Source organism: Humulus lupulus, chromosome 5 (assembly GCF_963169125.1).
Source record: "Humulus lupulus chromosome 5, drHumLupu1.1, whole genome shotgun sequence".
Taxonomy (NCBI): Eukaryota; Viridiplantae; Streptophyta; class Magnoliopsida; order Rosales; family Cannabaceae; genus Humulus; species Humulus lupulus.
Window position 1 is genome coordinate 10,482,749 of NC_084797.1, and position 16,920 is coordinate 10,499,668.

The window sequence follows — 16,920 nt, forward strand, 5'->3', positions numbered from 1 at the left end:
TTGAAATTGAGCAAAGCAAAAGACCAAAGACATATAAAGCAAAAGCAAAAGTTAATAAAGGCTATGCTCTCTCTCTCTCTCTCTCTCTCCTTTGTCTAATTTTTTCTCTCAACTTTCATCATTTTCAAGGGTACTCCAACTCTACAATTCTCTGACACCAAAACATTAATTTTGCTCCCATGCCACTACAAAACAACATATTCTTTTACCCGAATAATACATGTATCCGAATACAGTATAATTCTTCTATAGGGAATTTTATTTAAGCTCTACCGGTAGGTTTTTTAGTATTTCTTGACTCGTGAATAGTTTTTTGCGTGACTTTTTGTTATGACCGTGTATATTGTAGCTATTTAGAGCATCCTGTAAATTTTCAGAAAATTCCAAATAGTTTACAGTACCGAAAACTAGGTTCAAACATGTTGTTTTTCACGCGCATAAAAAAAATTAGTCACGTGTGTAACAACATATTTGAATCTAGTTTTCAGTACCGTAAACTATTCGGAATTTTCTGAAAATTTGCAGGATGCTCTAAATAGCTACAATATACACGGTCATAAAAAAAATCGCGTCGAAAACTGTTCACGGGTTGTAAACACTAAGAGACCTACCGATAGGGCTTAAAGTGAAACCCATATAGGAGAATTCCCTATGAATATATATACAAAACAATAATTTTAAGCTCTATTGGTAGTTTTTTTTATTCGTAAATAGTTTTTGGTGCAATTTTTTTTATGACTGTATATATTGTAGCTATTTAGAGTATTTGCAAATTTTTAGAAAATTCTGAATAGTTTACAATACCAAAAACTAAGTTCAAGCATATTGTTGTACGCGCGACTAATTTTTTTTATGCGCGTGGAAAGCAACATGTTTGAACCTAGTTTTCGGTACTGTAAACTATTTAGAATTTTCTGAAAATTTGCAGATGCTCTAGATAGATAGCTACAATATACACGGTCATTAAAAAAAATTGTGCGAGAAAATTGTTCACGGATCAATAATACTGAAAGCCCCACCGGTAAGGTTAAGAGTGAAGCAAATTGTCCAATATATATTATATATATTGCAAATATTAACGTTATAAAGTAACAAACATGGCTAATACAATGAAACGTTATGTTATGTTTTGTTCTCCTAAATGCATGGACTATTACCCTCCATTTTCCTCCACTTGTAGAATACATTATTATTGCTCCTTTAAAATGAGCGCCGCTGCCATTTAAAGCACCAACTACTCAGCTCAATCAATTCCACTGCCTTTTCTTTTTAATGATTTATGCAAGTTTGTTGTAGTAGTACTGTACTGACTTCTAAACCAGAAGTGATATTTTAATGGGGAAGATTGGTGGAGCAAGCTCTTGGTTGACTCTGGTCAAAAGGGCTTTCAGGTCTCCTACTAAGGAGACTAATAATGAGAAAAGAAGTAGTAATAGTAGAAGAAGAGAAGAGAATGAACCAGAGGAAGAAGAAGAAGAAGAAGAAAAGGTATGCAAACTAAACTAGGCCTTGTTTTGTCAATTTTATCAGAAAGATCTTATATTGGTGTTTTTTTTTTTTTTTTTGTTGGGATTTTTTCAGAAGAGAGGAAAAAGGAGATGGATTTTCAGGAAGCAGCTGAATCAGCAAGAAAAAAAAGTCATACAACATTGTGAAACTAGGACCATAACAACTACTGCTAAGATCACTGCTGCTGTGACTATTCCGACCAACAATCCTTCCGGTTCTCTCGAGGCAGCTTCTACTGATCGTAATAATAACAAGCATAGATCTTCTTCTTCATCACATGCTCTTGCTGTGGCCATGGCCACAACAGCAGCTGCCAAAGCTGCAGTGGCGACAGCTCAAGCAGCCGTGGAAGTTGTTCGTCTAAGCAGTACTAGGCCTTCATTGTACATTAAAGACTTGGCTGCCATGACTATTCAGACCGCTTTCAGAGGATATCTGGTGCTAATTCTTACTTAGTCATTGAAGTATTTAGTTAAGTATGAATGAAAATGCTGATAAAAGAGTTGGTTTTGTTGGTTTTGAGCAGGCAAGAAGAGCTCTTCGGGCACTTAAGGGACTGGTAAAGCTGCAAGCTTTGGTAAGAGGTCATAATGTTAGAAAGCGTGCAAAGATGACCCTTCAGTGCATGCAAGCTCTGGTTCGAGTTCAGGCTCGAGTTTTGGACCAGCGCACCAGAAGACTTTCTCTGGAAGAAAGCTTTGTTTCTTCTATGCTTAACGATCCCATAAGCTTAAGAAGATCATCATACAATGTTAATGCTAACAGGAAGTCCCTTGTAAGAAATCTCTCCACTAACTACTATTATATATATATATATACACGTATTCTTACTTGGTTCAAACACAATGCAGTCTAGAGAAGAAAGTAGAGTAGTTAGTGAAGATGATTTAGCTCACTGGGATAATGAGCATTCAGAATCAGCACAAACGCTGGAGCATATTGAAGCCATGCTAAGGAAAACAAAAGAAGCAGCCACCAAACGTGAAAGGGCTCTTTCTTATGCCTTTTCTCAACAGGTATATTTCTACAGTCTTAGCTTTCATATATGTTAACAACTTCACAATCATATATATATTAACACTGCTATATATATATATTTATATATGTATTTCTTTTTGCATTGAAAGATGTGGCGAAATGAGTGTTGTGTGGACCAAGTTGAAAGCGAACCAGAACCAGAAGGGTGCTGGACTAGGAGACATAGTCTCAATAAGCAGTGGGAGAGCACAGGAAGAGCTTCATGTGATCATATCATAGACCCAATTAAAACAGTTGAAATTGACACATATCGACCTTATTCTAACTTAAGCCCCATACCCCACAGAGCACAACATCACAATCAACATAACTACCAACGCCAACAACAGCAACAAAGGCCTCAGAATTCGTATTGTTACTTCACTCCTCCAGCCCAAGTCCAATACCAACAACCTCTAACACCACCCTCTTCAAAGCTCAGAAATCTTCACAACTTGACCAACACCATTAGCCCCCGTTGCATCAACAAAACGCCACCCTATAACTACATGGCTGCAACGGCCTCAGCCAAGGCCCGGTCTCAAAGTGCGCCGAGGCAAAGGGCCTCTCCAACGGTGACCCCAGAAGCAGAGAAGACGACAGCAGCAGGGCCGTCAGCTAGGAAACGACTGTCGTTTCCTGTTGCTGGTGAGGCCAATGGAAGCCGCAGCAGCAGCCACCAGCAGAGGTCGAGCGTTTCATCTCGTTGCTCGGACAGCGAGACTTCTCCTCTCAGAAGCAATGAGTCTAGGCAGAGAAGGTGGTTGAGGTAGCTTAAGAGATGTGTTAAACGATATTGTTCATGATTTCATGGTTAGAAGAATCAATGAGTTTCTTTGGTTACTTAAGTGTCTGCATTGAACTGTAATGGCTCTAGTTTCAGAAGAATAAAAAATGTATGGAATGTTTCTGTTGCTACTGCACTCACATTCCCTTTTCTCAGCTAGGCCATTATGTGTAGCTAATCATTACATACTTGGTAGGATAATCATAATAATTAAGAAAAAGTAGCCAAAATGCAGTTATATTTTTTTAATAAAAGTAGTAGTAACCATGTGTTGCCGGGTCCCCAAATCTTCTTTTGCGATATCCTAGTCTTATTAATATATACAAAAGTGGACCGACACTTTTGGCACAATGCTCAAGATCTCTCTTTTCTACAACTCCCATTAATGAATAGATTTTGGTTTTGGAGTTAGCATATTTGGTTCCCATGGCTAGTTAAATCATTAAAATTAACAAACACAAAACATAACTTGTTGCCTAACATGATGCATTCATGGAATTTGACATTTTATCATATACATATACATAGTACTCAGTTGAAAGTTGAGACTATTATTAAGTCAAATGCACATATAGTTTTTTCTTGTCCAACAAAACACAGACAAAGTAGTAAGCCCCCAAGTACAGTCAACACAGTATGCTTGGCACTGGCTTTACTTAAAGCCATTACCATTGCAAGAAAGAACAAACATAGTAATATACACAATCTTGGCAACAAAAGGGGGACAGAGTATTCTAATAAAGATAGCAAAGAAATAACTCTACTTAGATACACAACTTCATAATCAAATAAAGAATCCTCTCTTACTAAAAGTTACTTGATTAAAATGACAAACCAAATCAGACCCTTAGTTTTTTTTTTAAAACTTTACCACAAAACACTGTTGGTCCAAGTCTTTTTCAGGACTAGTATTATGAAGATTATTATATCTGATTCCAAACTTAAAGCAAGGCAATCTCTGCTTTGACCTTTGAACTTCCAGGACCTGGGCTACTACAACCACTGCTATCAGACAGTGATGTGACCGTTTTTTGAAGAACCCCAGATGGTGAAGAAACAGCAGTCGCCGGGGGACTACCGGAATCTCCATTCCCGGGGAATGGTGAAGATGGATCAGATGCAGCACTAGTTGTGGCAGTCAATGAGCTGGATCTCAGAACCTCAGCCAATGGACCACCTGGGGGTGAAGCAGCAGTAGCCCAAGAAGCAGGGGTCAACCAGCTTGAGACATGGGGTTTAGTATCATCACTTCCATTGAACCCAGAACCAATCTGAGTCCTACCCATTTCATCATTCATGGAGCCATAGCCCCCCATTGATAGAGTGAGTGAAGAGGGTGACAGCTTCCCCTGTGATGAAACAGAGCTTTGGTTGACACTACTACAACTGTGAGCCATGGTTTCTCCCATGTTTGTCTTTGACCATGCGTCAATGAAACTTCTTGGGGTATCAGAATTGGTCTGCTGATTATCTAAAGACACATCTTCAGGGTTAAGGAACAAAGCACACTCTCTGTCTTGTTCAACTTCTCCTGTACCAAAACTCCCATAGGAATTCAGGTTCAGAAATGGCTCCTCTTGTTGGCTAAAGATGGAGGAACTATTGTTGTCACAGAAAGAGGACTTTGAAGGTAGTTCCATTTTGGACTGCATAAGATGAAGCCATCTTGGATCAGAAGCGGCCATGGTTACAGCTTCTCCTTTCATCATCCACTCCATGCTCCTTCAATAACAAACAAAACCAATTATTCAAAATCACCAAATCATAAACCAAACAAAGAAATTACAGATCAAAACAAGTTGAAAAAAAAAAAACTCGAACCAACCTTGCTTCCTTGTCTGCAGAAAGAGATGGCATAGATTCAAAAACCGGTTTGTCCATAAAAACAGGAGAAGGATGGTATGGGAGAGCAGTAGTAGATGATCCAAGGAAGTGACTTTGATGACATTGAGGATTGGTAACAGTAGAAGTTGCTAAACTAGCAGAAGATGAAGCTAAAAGAGTCTGTTGTTGATTATCATGACGAGTTCTCTTACTGCTGTTGCTGTTGTTGTTGTTATGGATGTTGTTGTTGACTTGAACTTCCACATGCTTTCTTGAACGGGGACGACCTCTGTGCATGTGACGCTCACAGTACTTTTGGTCCGGCGCCACATCACGAGAGCATCTCCATTTTTTGCCATCAGTTCTCTTACACCTCCCTGGCTCAGCATCTGTACCATTTGAAAATCTCAGCTTGTATTCACCCCCAACTGTAACAACAAAAACTCCACCAAAAATAGTAAACAAACGTTCCAAAAAAACACCTGTGATTACTTTTAAGAAGCAAGTCAACATATTACAAAATCACTAAAGATGCTGGTGTTGTGGATAAGGAATAAGAGAAACCCAGAAAATCCCAAATCTAAAATATGATTATTATGACATTGATTGAAGAAGAAGAAGAAGAAGAAAATAATTACATGGGTAATGGATGGGGATTGCTGAGCCAGTCATGGTTCTGTTAAATGGAAGGAGAAGATCAAGGGGAACAGGGACAGCAGCCACCATGTACTTGAATATCATGGCTTGTCTCTCCAGCTCTTTCAGCTGTGCATTAGTGAAAGGAAACCCCACGGACGCCGCCATGACTCCACCTAGAAGAAAGGGAAGAAAAATAGCCTAAAATATCAGTCACACCCAAAATCCCAAATGTCACAGAGATTCATAAAAACATTTGCTTTCTTTACTGCCCCCAATTACATGGAGGTTTGACTCAGTAAACTCAACTCAGAAAAGGGTCAATGAAAGAAAAAAAAAATATGCATCCACTCAACAAAAAGAAACAATCTTTGGAAGTTTGGTTCAGAGAAAAGAGAAAGACTTGGGTTTGGAATGGCTAAAAGAATATATATAAAGGAAAGCAAACCTGGAGATCTTAAGGCGGTGGTGTAAGAGACAGGAGCCGCAGCAGCAGGAGTAGCAGTGGTAGTAATAGAAGAAGAAGAAGAAGAAGAACAATAAGTATTAAAAGGCTGCTGCAGAGGTGATTTTACAGCTGCACCGGCACCAAATACAACAGGAGAAGAACCAACGAGACCGTAGATATTATTATAATCATTAGTCTTAGGTGTTGGTGTTGTGGTTGAGTTTGAGTTTGTAGGAGCAGTGGTAGTAGTAGGACCATCAGAAACCCCTATTTGGGAAGATTGAAATAGACGGTTGTGATTAGCTTGTGTTTGATGATGATCAAGCATCATCATCTTCGTCATCATCATCATTCTCATCGACTTATTAGGCAATGATTCTCTACTCTGCAGCTCCACACCCAACCCAAGAACGTGACTACTATTTGTACAAGCTTTTATATTAGTATTATTATTGTTGTTGTTGTTTTCGATTGCTTCTTCTTTCTTGTCTGAGACGCCAAAGTTATCCATTTCACATTAAAACCTTAAACCCGTGATAACAAATGATAAACTAAATCTTAACTAAACTAACTCCTTTCCTTAAATGGTACTCTTCAGACAACACAAACCCTTCTCTCTCACACACACACCCAAATCTACAGACAAACTTTTTGATTCTGCAGCAAAAAAAAAAAAAGATTTCTTTTGTGGTGGGTTTTCTCAGATTTTAGGCCACGTTAAAACCCATGTCTTATTTTTCTCTCTCTTATTTTGGAGTAAGCGGTTTTTGTATGGGTTTGACATGGGTTTTTATGATAGAGGGATGGGCTTGCCGCCATACTCGACCTTTGCTTTGCTTCCATGCTTCCAACATTCGCACGCCATACTAGAAGACAAGTTACTAAAAAGCATCCTTTTTTTCTTTCATTTATTTGATTTTTCTCTTTCATAGTTATGATGATAACATGCTCCAAAATATTAAAGATAGTGATACGATAGTTTTTGGGATATTTGAGTTGCAAAATTATTATATCTAAGTTATTTTTTCACAAGTATCTCGTGAACATGAGTTTGTGATATTTTGGTAAAAATACTAAATTAAATAAATATTTGTAGTGAAAATAATTAATTTAATAGATATGTGTGCCAAAATTATTTAAATTATGAGATATTTGCGTCAAAAGTATCATGTTATAAGTATATTTAACATCATGTGGTGGATTTAGCGGCAAAATAAATAACTACAACAAATATGGACGAAAGGTATTTTCGTCAGCAAAAAAATAACGTGGGTAATTAAGTGCTACAAACGTAATAATTTTTGTAGTTTTGCCATAAGTATCACGTAATTTTTTTTAATTGTGACATATTTTTCAGATTCTCTTTTAAGTCTCTAGATTCTTACGTGCCAAACAAATTCTATATATATAGGACAATTCTTCTATAAGGGTTTCACTTCAAGCCCTACCAGTAGAGCTCTCAATGTTCTCGACCCGTGAACAGTTTTCGGCGTGATTTTTTTTTATGACCGTGTATATTGTAGCTATTTAGAGTATCTTGCAAATTTTCAGAAAATTTTGAATAGTTTACAGTACCAAAAACTAGGTTCAAACATGTTATTTCTACGCGTATAAAAAAAATTAGTCACGCGTGTAACAACATGTTTGAACTTAGTTTTCGGTACTGTAAACTATTCAGAATTTTCTGAAAATTTGCAAGATGCTCTAAATAGCCACAATGTACACGGTCATAAAAAAATCGCGCCGAAAATTGTTCACGGGTCGAGAACACTGAGAGTCCCACCGGTAGGGTTTAAAGTGAAGCCCCTATAAAAAAATTCCCTAAAAAAATTTTGTACATGGAAAAAATTGCTTAATTTCTATAAATTTATTAATATTGGAAATAATTAATGTATGATTCAACTCCTCTTAAAAGAGTGTACCAATACCATGTCATATTATATTATTCTTCCATTTGGGCACTCCCCAATCGACATAAATTATGAAAAAGATAAGAACACAAGTGGCCAAAGTTTCGATTTTTCTTTCTTTATTAATGTATGATTCAACTCCTCTTAATATTATGATGCAAACTAATATAATACATTTATATGCATTTAAATATACAATATTCAAGTTCAACCTCAAGAAATGTGTAAAAACCAATAAATATTCATTTACTATAAGAAAAAATAAAAGGAGATTTGTGTCATGTTGTGTGTATTATTATTAAAGGGTACGTCTAGAGTGCAATCCTAAAAATGGACATCCTAGTGTATCTTCTCTTATTTTTTTAATAGGGGATGATTTTCGACGAATTTTTTTATGATCATGTATATTATAATTATTTAGAGCATTCTATAAATTTTTGAAAAATTTCGAATAATTTATAATGTCGAAAATAATGTTCAAATAATAAGTTGTACGGGTGACTATTTTTTCTTATGCGCGTACAAAATAACTCATTTAAAATATATTTTCAATATTATAAATTATTTGAAATTTCTTAAAAATTTAACACTTTAAATAACTACAATATATACAATTATAAAAAAAATTATTCTAATACAAGAAAAGGGTGCATCAATCCTTCTAGAATTATGGAGTACACTCTAGAATTTTCCATTATTAAAAATAAATTAAAGTGCAATATGATTTAAGGAGCGGTTTCTACACATTTCTATAGTATCACTGTTATAAATTATAAAGTATATAAATTAATTTATTTTTTATATTTTTATTTCCATACTAGTACAAGTACTAGTAATAGGTCCAATAAATATATATATATATAACAATATTAAAAGGCATATTTTATTATTGTACAACATATAAAGATTAAGCTAAGATATTTGATGGCTTTTTGGCTGTTCTAATAAATATCCTCACCACATAAAATAATTTAAAATATACAATTTAAAATGTGATGTCAATAAATCAATATCTCTATAAATAATGTTAAAAGTAGGTTTCGGCTGTACTAAAACTATGTGATGTTATATCACAATTCACATTGTTTGTCTTGTAGCAATAATTATTATGATATAAGAAAAATACAATAATAATATATATATGTGCCTCTTTGGTACAACTTTTAAAAATGCTAAAAGTATACTAAAGGGAAATTTGATAAATCATGCTTACATTAGCTTAATAATTAAAATTTGAACCAAAGTTAACCACCATATGATACAAATGCTTATCTTTCATTTAATACCAAAAATACCCCTCTCATAATAAAATCCCATACATTTCCTCTCTAAAATCTTGCAAAAAAGATACACATGGGTAAGTGATTTTCTTTGATTCTTGTTGTTGTTGGTTGTTTTTATGATTTAGATTGCTGTTTAGATGTTGGATCTGTAGTTTGTTGGTATTTTTTGCTGTTTTTTGGGTGAAAATCGTGGTCTGTGAAAATCTGCGTTTTTTTGGGTTCCTTGAATTTTTTTTCTAAATGCCCGATAGTGTCCGATATAAGCCCGATGCAGGGACGATAGTTGTTGGGTTTCAAGGTTAGTGATGAGGTCCGATGGCCACCCGATGCTTGCCCGATATGTTTTGGTTACCCGATGGTCATTAAGGTTCGATGGCTACCCGATGGTTGCCCGATATTTATTTCATTCTACAAACCCTTTAAGTACGATAATGTATCGATACTAGTCCGATGCATGCCCGATAGTTGTTATTAAGTTAATGCAGACCTATTAGTACGATTGTACACGATGGTACCCGATAAGTGCCCGATGCTTGCCCAATAGTACGATGGTACACGATTTTACCCGATGGTACACGATAGTGATAAAAAAAACTTAATAAAAACCGTACCTTTCGGCTTTTCCCCTGCCCATTTCCCGTTCCCTCCCAAATCCCAACTCTTCACTCCCACAAAACCATCGAGCAACATAAGTACTCACACCCGACGCTTCTCTCTCCCTCACCCACCATCACCCGACGCTGCTCTCTCCCTCACCTGACGGTCGGAAAAACCCCCACCGGAGACGTAGAAAAACCAAGCCCCAACCCCCACTGGAGACGAAGAAAAACCAAGCCCCAACCCCCACCGGAGACGAAGAAAAACCAAGCTCCAACCCCTCACCGGAGAAGAAAAACCGACACCCCATTGCGCAAAAATGTCTAGGGTATGTGTTTTTTTTAATCTCTTCTCCATTAAAAAATGTTATAGTATGTATTGTTGAATTTGACTGTGTTAAATCTGACTGTGTGACATCTGATAAACCGTAAAATTTTGAAAAAAAATTCTGGGTTTTTTTAGAGGTACGATAAGGTACGATAGTGGGTCGATATGGGTACGATAGTATTTGTGTTTCTCATAACTTCAGGTTGAAGATGAGTGTACGATAGGGGTACGATAGTGGTTCGATGGTGGTACGATAGGTTGTGTTTTCTGATAACTTGAGGTTGAAGATGGAGGTACGATAGGGTACGATGTTGGGTACGATGTGTGCCCGATAGTGGGAACAAATTGTTGTGTATGTTATAATACGATGGTGTACGATGTGAGGTACGATTGTGCACGATAATGTTATAGTTCCAGTTTTCCATTGGTGTCCGATATGGTGCGATAGATTCCGATAGTTGCTCGATAGTATATTGCAAAATATAAAATTTGATGTTTTTTTTTTTGTTATTCTATTTAATTGGGTATTTATTTGTTTTATGCAGAACTTAAGACCTCCACAACTGATAGTTCCAGTAGAGGAACATTTTACGGGACGTATCACTTGGCGCGGCAGTTGGTACTTTCCAAAGATTAAAGCAAAATTTATACAGTGTGGTTTATTGGATAGGGTGAAGGAATCCCCTTTCAAACAGTTCTTCATGGCGGAACCATTAAATTTTTCTGGTGCCTTAGTCCATCAATTGTTGTTGCACAAATTCAGAGGGGAGAAGACTGACGAAGTCCAGTTTTATATTGGGAAAAAAAGATGTAGATTTAGCCAATTGGAGTTCGCTTTAGTTACTGGTTTAAATTTTGAGGCCGGACTGTCTGAAGCTGAGATTAAAGCGAAGACCACTTCGGATCGGTTGATTCTTGAGTACTTCAATGGTCATTCCCCAGTGAGCATAGGGCAACTGCGCAGAACTTTTGAGAGTTGTCAAATAGTTGATGATGTGTACAAGAAGGGTTTGTGCTTATTAGTTGAGGGTGTTTTGAAAGGTCGTGAGGAGAAGTTGATGGTTTGGACTGACATGCTGAAGATGGTAGACGACGTTGACTTCTTTTTCCAGTACCCGTGGGGGAAGATATCATACCAGAAGTTGTTACAAACTTGTCAAAAAGACTTTGTTGAAATGAAGAAGCATTTACAGAAAAAGATTGAGAAAGGAAAGACTCAGAAGGAGGCCAAGTACTCTATTTATGGGTATGCTGCAGCATTGCAGTATTGGGCTTTTGAGTCCATCATTGAGTTGGGTCAGGATCATGCTGTGAGATTGGGCCAAGGCATACCAAGAATGATCAACTGGCAGAGCAAGGAGAAAGTAGAGATACACAAAGAGCAACTTATTAAGTTGTTTGCCAAAAAGGTGAGCTTTTACTTTACTTTTGAATGTTCTATATTTTTTTCTAGATATGCAATTTTATGGGTACTGCACGATAGGAATACGATAGAGTACGATTTGAGTACGATTATGAGGTTATTTTGTGGTTTTTTGTCAACTGTTTGAAAACTGACTAAGTGGTACGATTTGGTACGATGATGGTCCGATGGGGGTACGATATGTATTCTTTGTTAATGTAGTAGTAGAGGTACGATATTGGTACGATGTTGTACGATGATGGTACGATAGTTAGCAAGTAATTCTCACTTACGGGTACGATATTGTTATGTTATGGGTACGATATGGGTACGATAATTGCATGATATGGGTACGATATGGGTACGATTGGGGTACGATAGTTTACCATTTTTCACAGATGACAATTACTTATTTTTTATATTGTTTTACTTTCCAATCTAAATATGCATTGTTTTTTGTGGCAGTTGACAGTATACCCCTACCTGTGTGCCCGACCTGCTGAAGAACAGTATGTGAGGACCCTTACAGACAATGAAGCCCCATTGTATGTGGACATGGGGTTAGAGGAACTAGAGGTGGGTCCCGATGGACAGCCTACACAGGAAGCCTTACAGAGCCAGGCTGAAAAGCTTGCTGAAAAGTTAGCTGAGCAAGCAGAAGCAGCAAATATTTTTAAGGAGGTTCCACCAGCTCAACCTGAGGCACCTGAGGTTCCCCCATCAACACCTCATGCCAGCACCTCCTCCCAAGCTGAGCAACCAGGCTACTCTATGATTTTGGCCAGGTTGGAAAAGGTTGAAGGGCAACAAAGTGCCCTTATTAAAGGTCAGTCCGAGATCTTGGGTCAATTGCAGAAGCTTATGACAATGATGGAAGATCTTAGTAGGCCAGTTCCAGATCCACACCCTCAGTCCACTGAAGAAGGCCCTCAGTCTCCTGTAGATGAAGACATTCTCCCTAACGATTACAGACCTGATGATGTAGATGATCACATTTTTCGCACACCAGAGGATATGCAAATTACTGTAATCGGAGATACTGAAGATTCTGAAGTACAATTCTTAAACATAGCTCCACCAGCACCGGAGAAGAGGAGAGAAAGAAAGAGGCCTAGGTGGTTCGATGAGTACACTGCAATGAGGAAAAGGAATAAGAAATCGAAGACAGCAGTGAATGTGGATCCATTGAGGGTTGTTGATGGTAAATTACTTATGACCTTTCACAAGTGGTTGCTTGGCACCATTGGGAATAAATATCCGAGGGAATGCTTCTCAGGGACACACGATGCTGCTTGGTTCCTGAAACTGCATACTCCGAGGACATGGCTTTCTGACTCTGTAAGTTTTCTATAACTTCATAATTAAATAATGTTGAAAATTTATTTAAATGTTTCTATATATAGTGGTACGATATGGGTACGATATGGTACGAATGTAGTACGATAATTATAAGTGTCAAATTATAAACTGTTTATATGTCAATGGTACGATGGTGGTACGACATTAGCACGATAGTGGTACGATATAATTTGTTAAGTAATTACTATTACCATCATAATTTTAGAATTTGTAGTGGGACAATTTAGGTACGATGGTAGTACGATAATGTACGATGATGGTACGACAGTAATGGGACGCTAGTGGGTACGATGGTGTATAATACTAGTTTTTGCCATAAAGGTACGATGATGGTACGACATTAACACGATATTGGTACGATAGAAGGTTTTATTGTTACTATATTCGTGTACGATTGGGGTACGATAATGGTACGATTGGGGTACGATAGTTACTATATTCATGTCTGATAGTTTTTTGTTTGTTTATTTTGGTACGATATTGTGGTTACTGACTTAATTTTCTTTTAATGTAGCATTTAGATGCAGCATTCCATCTCATGAGGAGGCATCTAGAATTTTATCCTAACGTGTACCCTCATAAATGTGTTGTTATGCCTACAATTTTTCCCGAATCATTGAAGGGTCGGTGGGACGCTTTTCCAGGTTCTGACTACTCTAGATTTAGTTGGGATGACAGTATATTGGACCTGGTTAGGGGTGATGCAGTCCAGTTCTTACCGAGTTGGCAGAACAAGGAGTTCATTTATTTTGCCCTCTTCTTGAAAGACCAAATGCATTGGGTAGCTGTAGAGGCAGACCTGAATGGGTGGATGCTCAACATCTTTGACTCCAGTATTGGATCAATTTCCGAAAACGATTTGATCAGCTTGATGGTTGACTGGTGTACCATTTTCCCGTCGGTCTTGCAACAGTCCGGTTTATTTGAGAACCATGACGTTATACTCGCGCCTCAGTTGACAGCATCAGAGAGTCAGGTCAGACCCTTCGATTGGAAACTCATTCCACGTGAATTCGTACCGCAAACAAAATCCAGGTGAACTTTATTAAATATCACATATTAATTATTATTTCTTAATTACAAAACTTTATTAAATTATTGTTTATTTTCTAATGCAGTGGCGATTGCGGATGTTACGTAATTGAGCATATTGAACATAAGCTTCTACAACTACCATTTGATAATGTAACTGACAATAATATGAAACTTTTTAGGCAAAGGTGGTGTGTAGACTTATTCTACCAAAACTTATGTTGAACAGTCTTAATTTTTTTGAATTGTATAATTTTTTTGATTGCTCTTTTTGTAATTACTACATTTTAATGTGCTTAATCTTTTCATCGTACTATCGTCGATCACTATCGTACTCTATCGTACCCTCACTTGCCTCACAAATTTCACGAACAGTACTGAAACCATACCATCGTACCATTATCGGACCAATATCGTATATTATCGTACCCTAATGTCGTACATTAACTATCGTACTACATCGAGCAACGTCGTACCATATTGTAAGATACATTTAAATAATCCTACAACAAACAATATCGTGCATTGTCGTACCGGCATCGTGCACTATCGAACCAACACTGGATTATTACATATTTAAGAGTTTCATAATGGAGAAAAAAACAGAAAAAAACCTGCAAAATCCAGCACATAACAAATATTACTAGTTCAAGCAGAAATAAAACATAATAGGTCAACTAGAATACAAACAAAACAAGTTAACCTCGGTACTTGCAAGACGCTTTGTTGTGCCCTTTACCACCACACTTGCTACAACATCGTTGTATCACAACCTTGTCTCCATTAGAAGGATATCGATTTTTCCTAATTCGTCCGACCTTTTGCTTCTTCGGTCGGCCTACAGGTTTCTTCTCAATCGGTACTCCAACTTGGATGTTCTTAATGTCTTCAGGCAATTCCCAATCATCCTCATCACCAACTGGCATAATTGTCCCCTCATATGTGCTCTTCCAACTCTCTCTTGTGTAATATTGAGAGCACAATGCGTACATGCTAATATTTCGTTCTTGAGCAGCAGCACATGCATGTGGACAAGGAATCTTCATGATTTGGAATAGGCCGCAACTGCATTGTTGTGCCTCCAAATCAACTATACCACCGCTCTGAACTGTTCCTCCGGGGTGGACATTAAATGTATAAGGTCCAGCTCTGTCGACGCTTAAGAACCGAGATTTCTCAAATTGACATGACAAGTCCCCCTCCATAACTGGTGATAGAGTCGTGCTACACTTTTCAGCGTTTTCCTTTCAAGTAGCAAACCATGTTTGAATAGTAAACCTGATGAATTCAACAAAAGCAGTGATCGGGAAGGCTCTTGCGTCCTTAGTTTTGCTGTTGAAATTTTCAGCCCAATTACTTGTCATTACATTGTAACGGTCCCCTGGAAAGTACGCACGAACCCATCTTTCAAATCCAATGCCCTCAAGATATAGTGCAACTCGAACATCCATTGCTTTTATCTTTTCAAATTCTCTTTCAAAATCTGTCTTCTTATACGAGTATGCACAACTGTAAATATGATCCGTGAAGCAATCAGTCTTGAACTTGCTAGCCACGTTCATAATAATGTGGTGGTAGCATGCGCCATGGGGTGCATCAGGAAAGACAAGTTCCAAAGCATGAACAATGCTTTGATGCCTATCCGATACGAATGCTAAGTTCTCAACATCACCAATCGCTTGTTTCAACTTCCTCATGAAATAGGTCCAAGAGTCGTGGTTCTCACTGTCAACCATTGCGAAAGCAATCGGAAATATGTGGCTGTCTGAATCCAATGCCACGGCACACAACATTTGGCCACCATACCTAGTTTTCAAGAATGACCCATCAATACATATAACAGGTCGACAAAACTTGAATCCCCGCCTACAAGCACCCAGAGAAAAAAAGCAATACTTGAAGCGACCCTCGTCTACCTTGAAATCAGTAATGGAATCGGGATTGTTCAACTGCAGCATGTGCAAGTACCCAGGTAACTTCGAATATGAAGCTTCAGGCGTACCCCTAACTATGTGGAGTGCTTTCTCTCTGCATCTCCAAGCCTTCTCATAACTCATTTCGATCCCGAAAGAATTCTTCATATCTTCTCTTATTTTGGAGGCTAAATAATCTGAACCGTTAACTGAGAATTTATCCTTGATCAGTTCGGCAACTACCAAAGGTGATGCTTGACGGTTATCTTTTTTTCGAACATCGAGGGAACATGTGTGTACATTTTCAAATGCTGTCACCTCGAACATGTTAGAAAGTTGCTTCTTCTTCCCTCTTAACCTCCACCCACAATCAAGATCCTTGCATGTAATATACCAAACATCAGTACCAGACTTCTTAACTATAAAGTCGAATCCCTTCTTCATTGCAAACAAGCCAGCAACCTTCTTTAAATGTTCCTTGTCTCTGAAAAACTTTCCTAAATGAATCTCCCCGCCCGATGTGCCACCCATAGATATATAGTGACTATTATCCTCAATGTCTTCTCTTGTAAACATCTGAGCTTTGAATTTATTATAATATGTCGAAGAAGAGAGTGGATCACTAAATTCTCTAGCATCATTTGTTCCGTCTGGACGACTACTACTAGTACCAGGTGTTTGGCGATCTTCTCTACGGGATCTACTTCTACATGTTGTTTGCCTCGGTATTTGGTACGACAGTGGACTCAAGCTCAAAGCTTGAGAACGGACCTCTGTTTCTTGGTCGTCATTGCCCTCAAAATCATTTTCAGGGTCAGGACAATCAGGAAAATCATCATGAAATGGCATCTGTGCTACATGGTCAACTGTTGGTAT

General features: G+C 37.7%; 2 protein-coding genes across 3 annotated transcripts; one reads left to right on the top strand and one right to left on the bottom strand.

The window, feature by feature from the left end:
• The first annotated feature begins 1,110 nt into the window (after positions 1–1,110).
• Positions 1,111–3,468, top strand: LOC133834405 (protein IQ-DOMAIN 17-like). The gene is made up of 5 exons (XM_062264010.1): positions 1,111–1,488; positions 1,582–1,947; positions 2,036–2,284; positions 2,361–2,525; positions 2,637–3,468. Exons 1-5 carry the CDS (start codon positions 1,336–1,338, stop codon positions 3,297–3,299), a joined length of 1,596 nt encoding a protein of 531 aa, XP_062119994.1. The 5' UTR covers positions 1,111–1,335; the 3' UTR covers positions 3,300–3,468.
• Positions 3,469–3,844: 376 nt separating this feature from the next.
• Positions 3,845–7,068, bottom strand: LOC133834404 (growth-regulating factor 2). 2 transcript variants are annotated; one of them, XM_062264009.1, is made up of 4 exons: positions 6,222–7,068; positions 5,776–5,949; positions 5,139–5,526; positions 3,845–5,035 (listed from the first exon to the last, which is right to left on the bottom strand). In XM_062264009.1, exons 1-4 carry the CDS (start codon positions 6,730–6,732, stop codon positions 4,255–4,257), a joined length of 1,854 nt encoding a protein of 617 aa, XP_062119993.1. In that variant the 5' UTR covers positions 6,733–7,068; the 3' UTR covers positions 3,845–4,254. The 2 variants fall into 2 exon arrangements, with proteins under 2 accessions (XP_062119993.1, XP_062119992.1); XM_062264008.1 differs by having other exon boundaries at positions 5,139–5,565; positions 6,222–7,066.
• Positions 7,069–16,920: the final 9,852 nt, after the last annotated feature.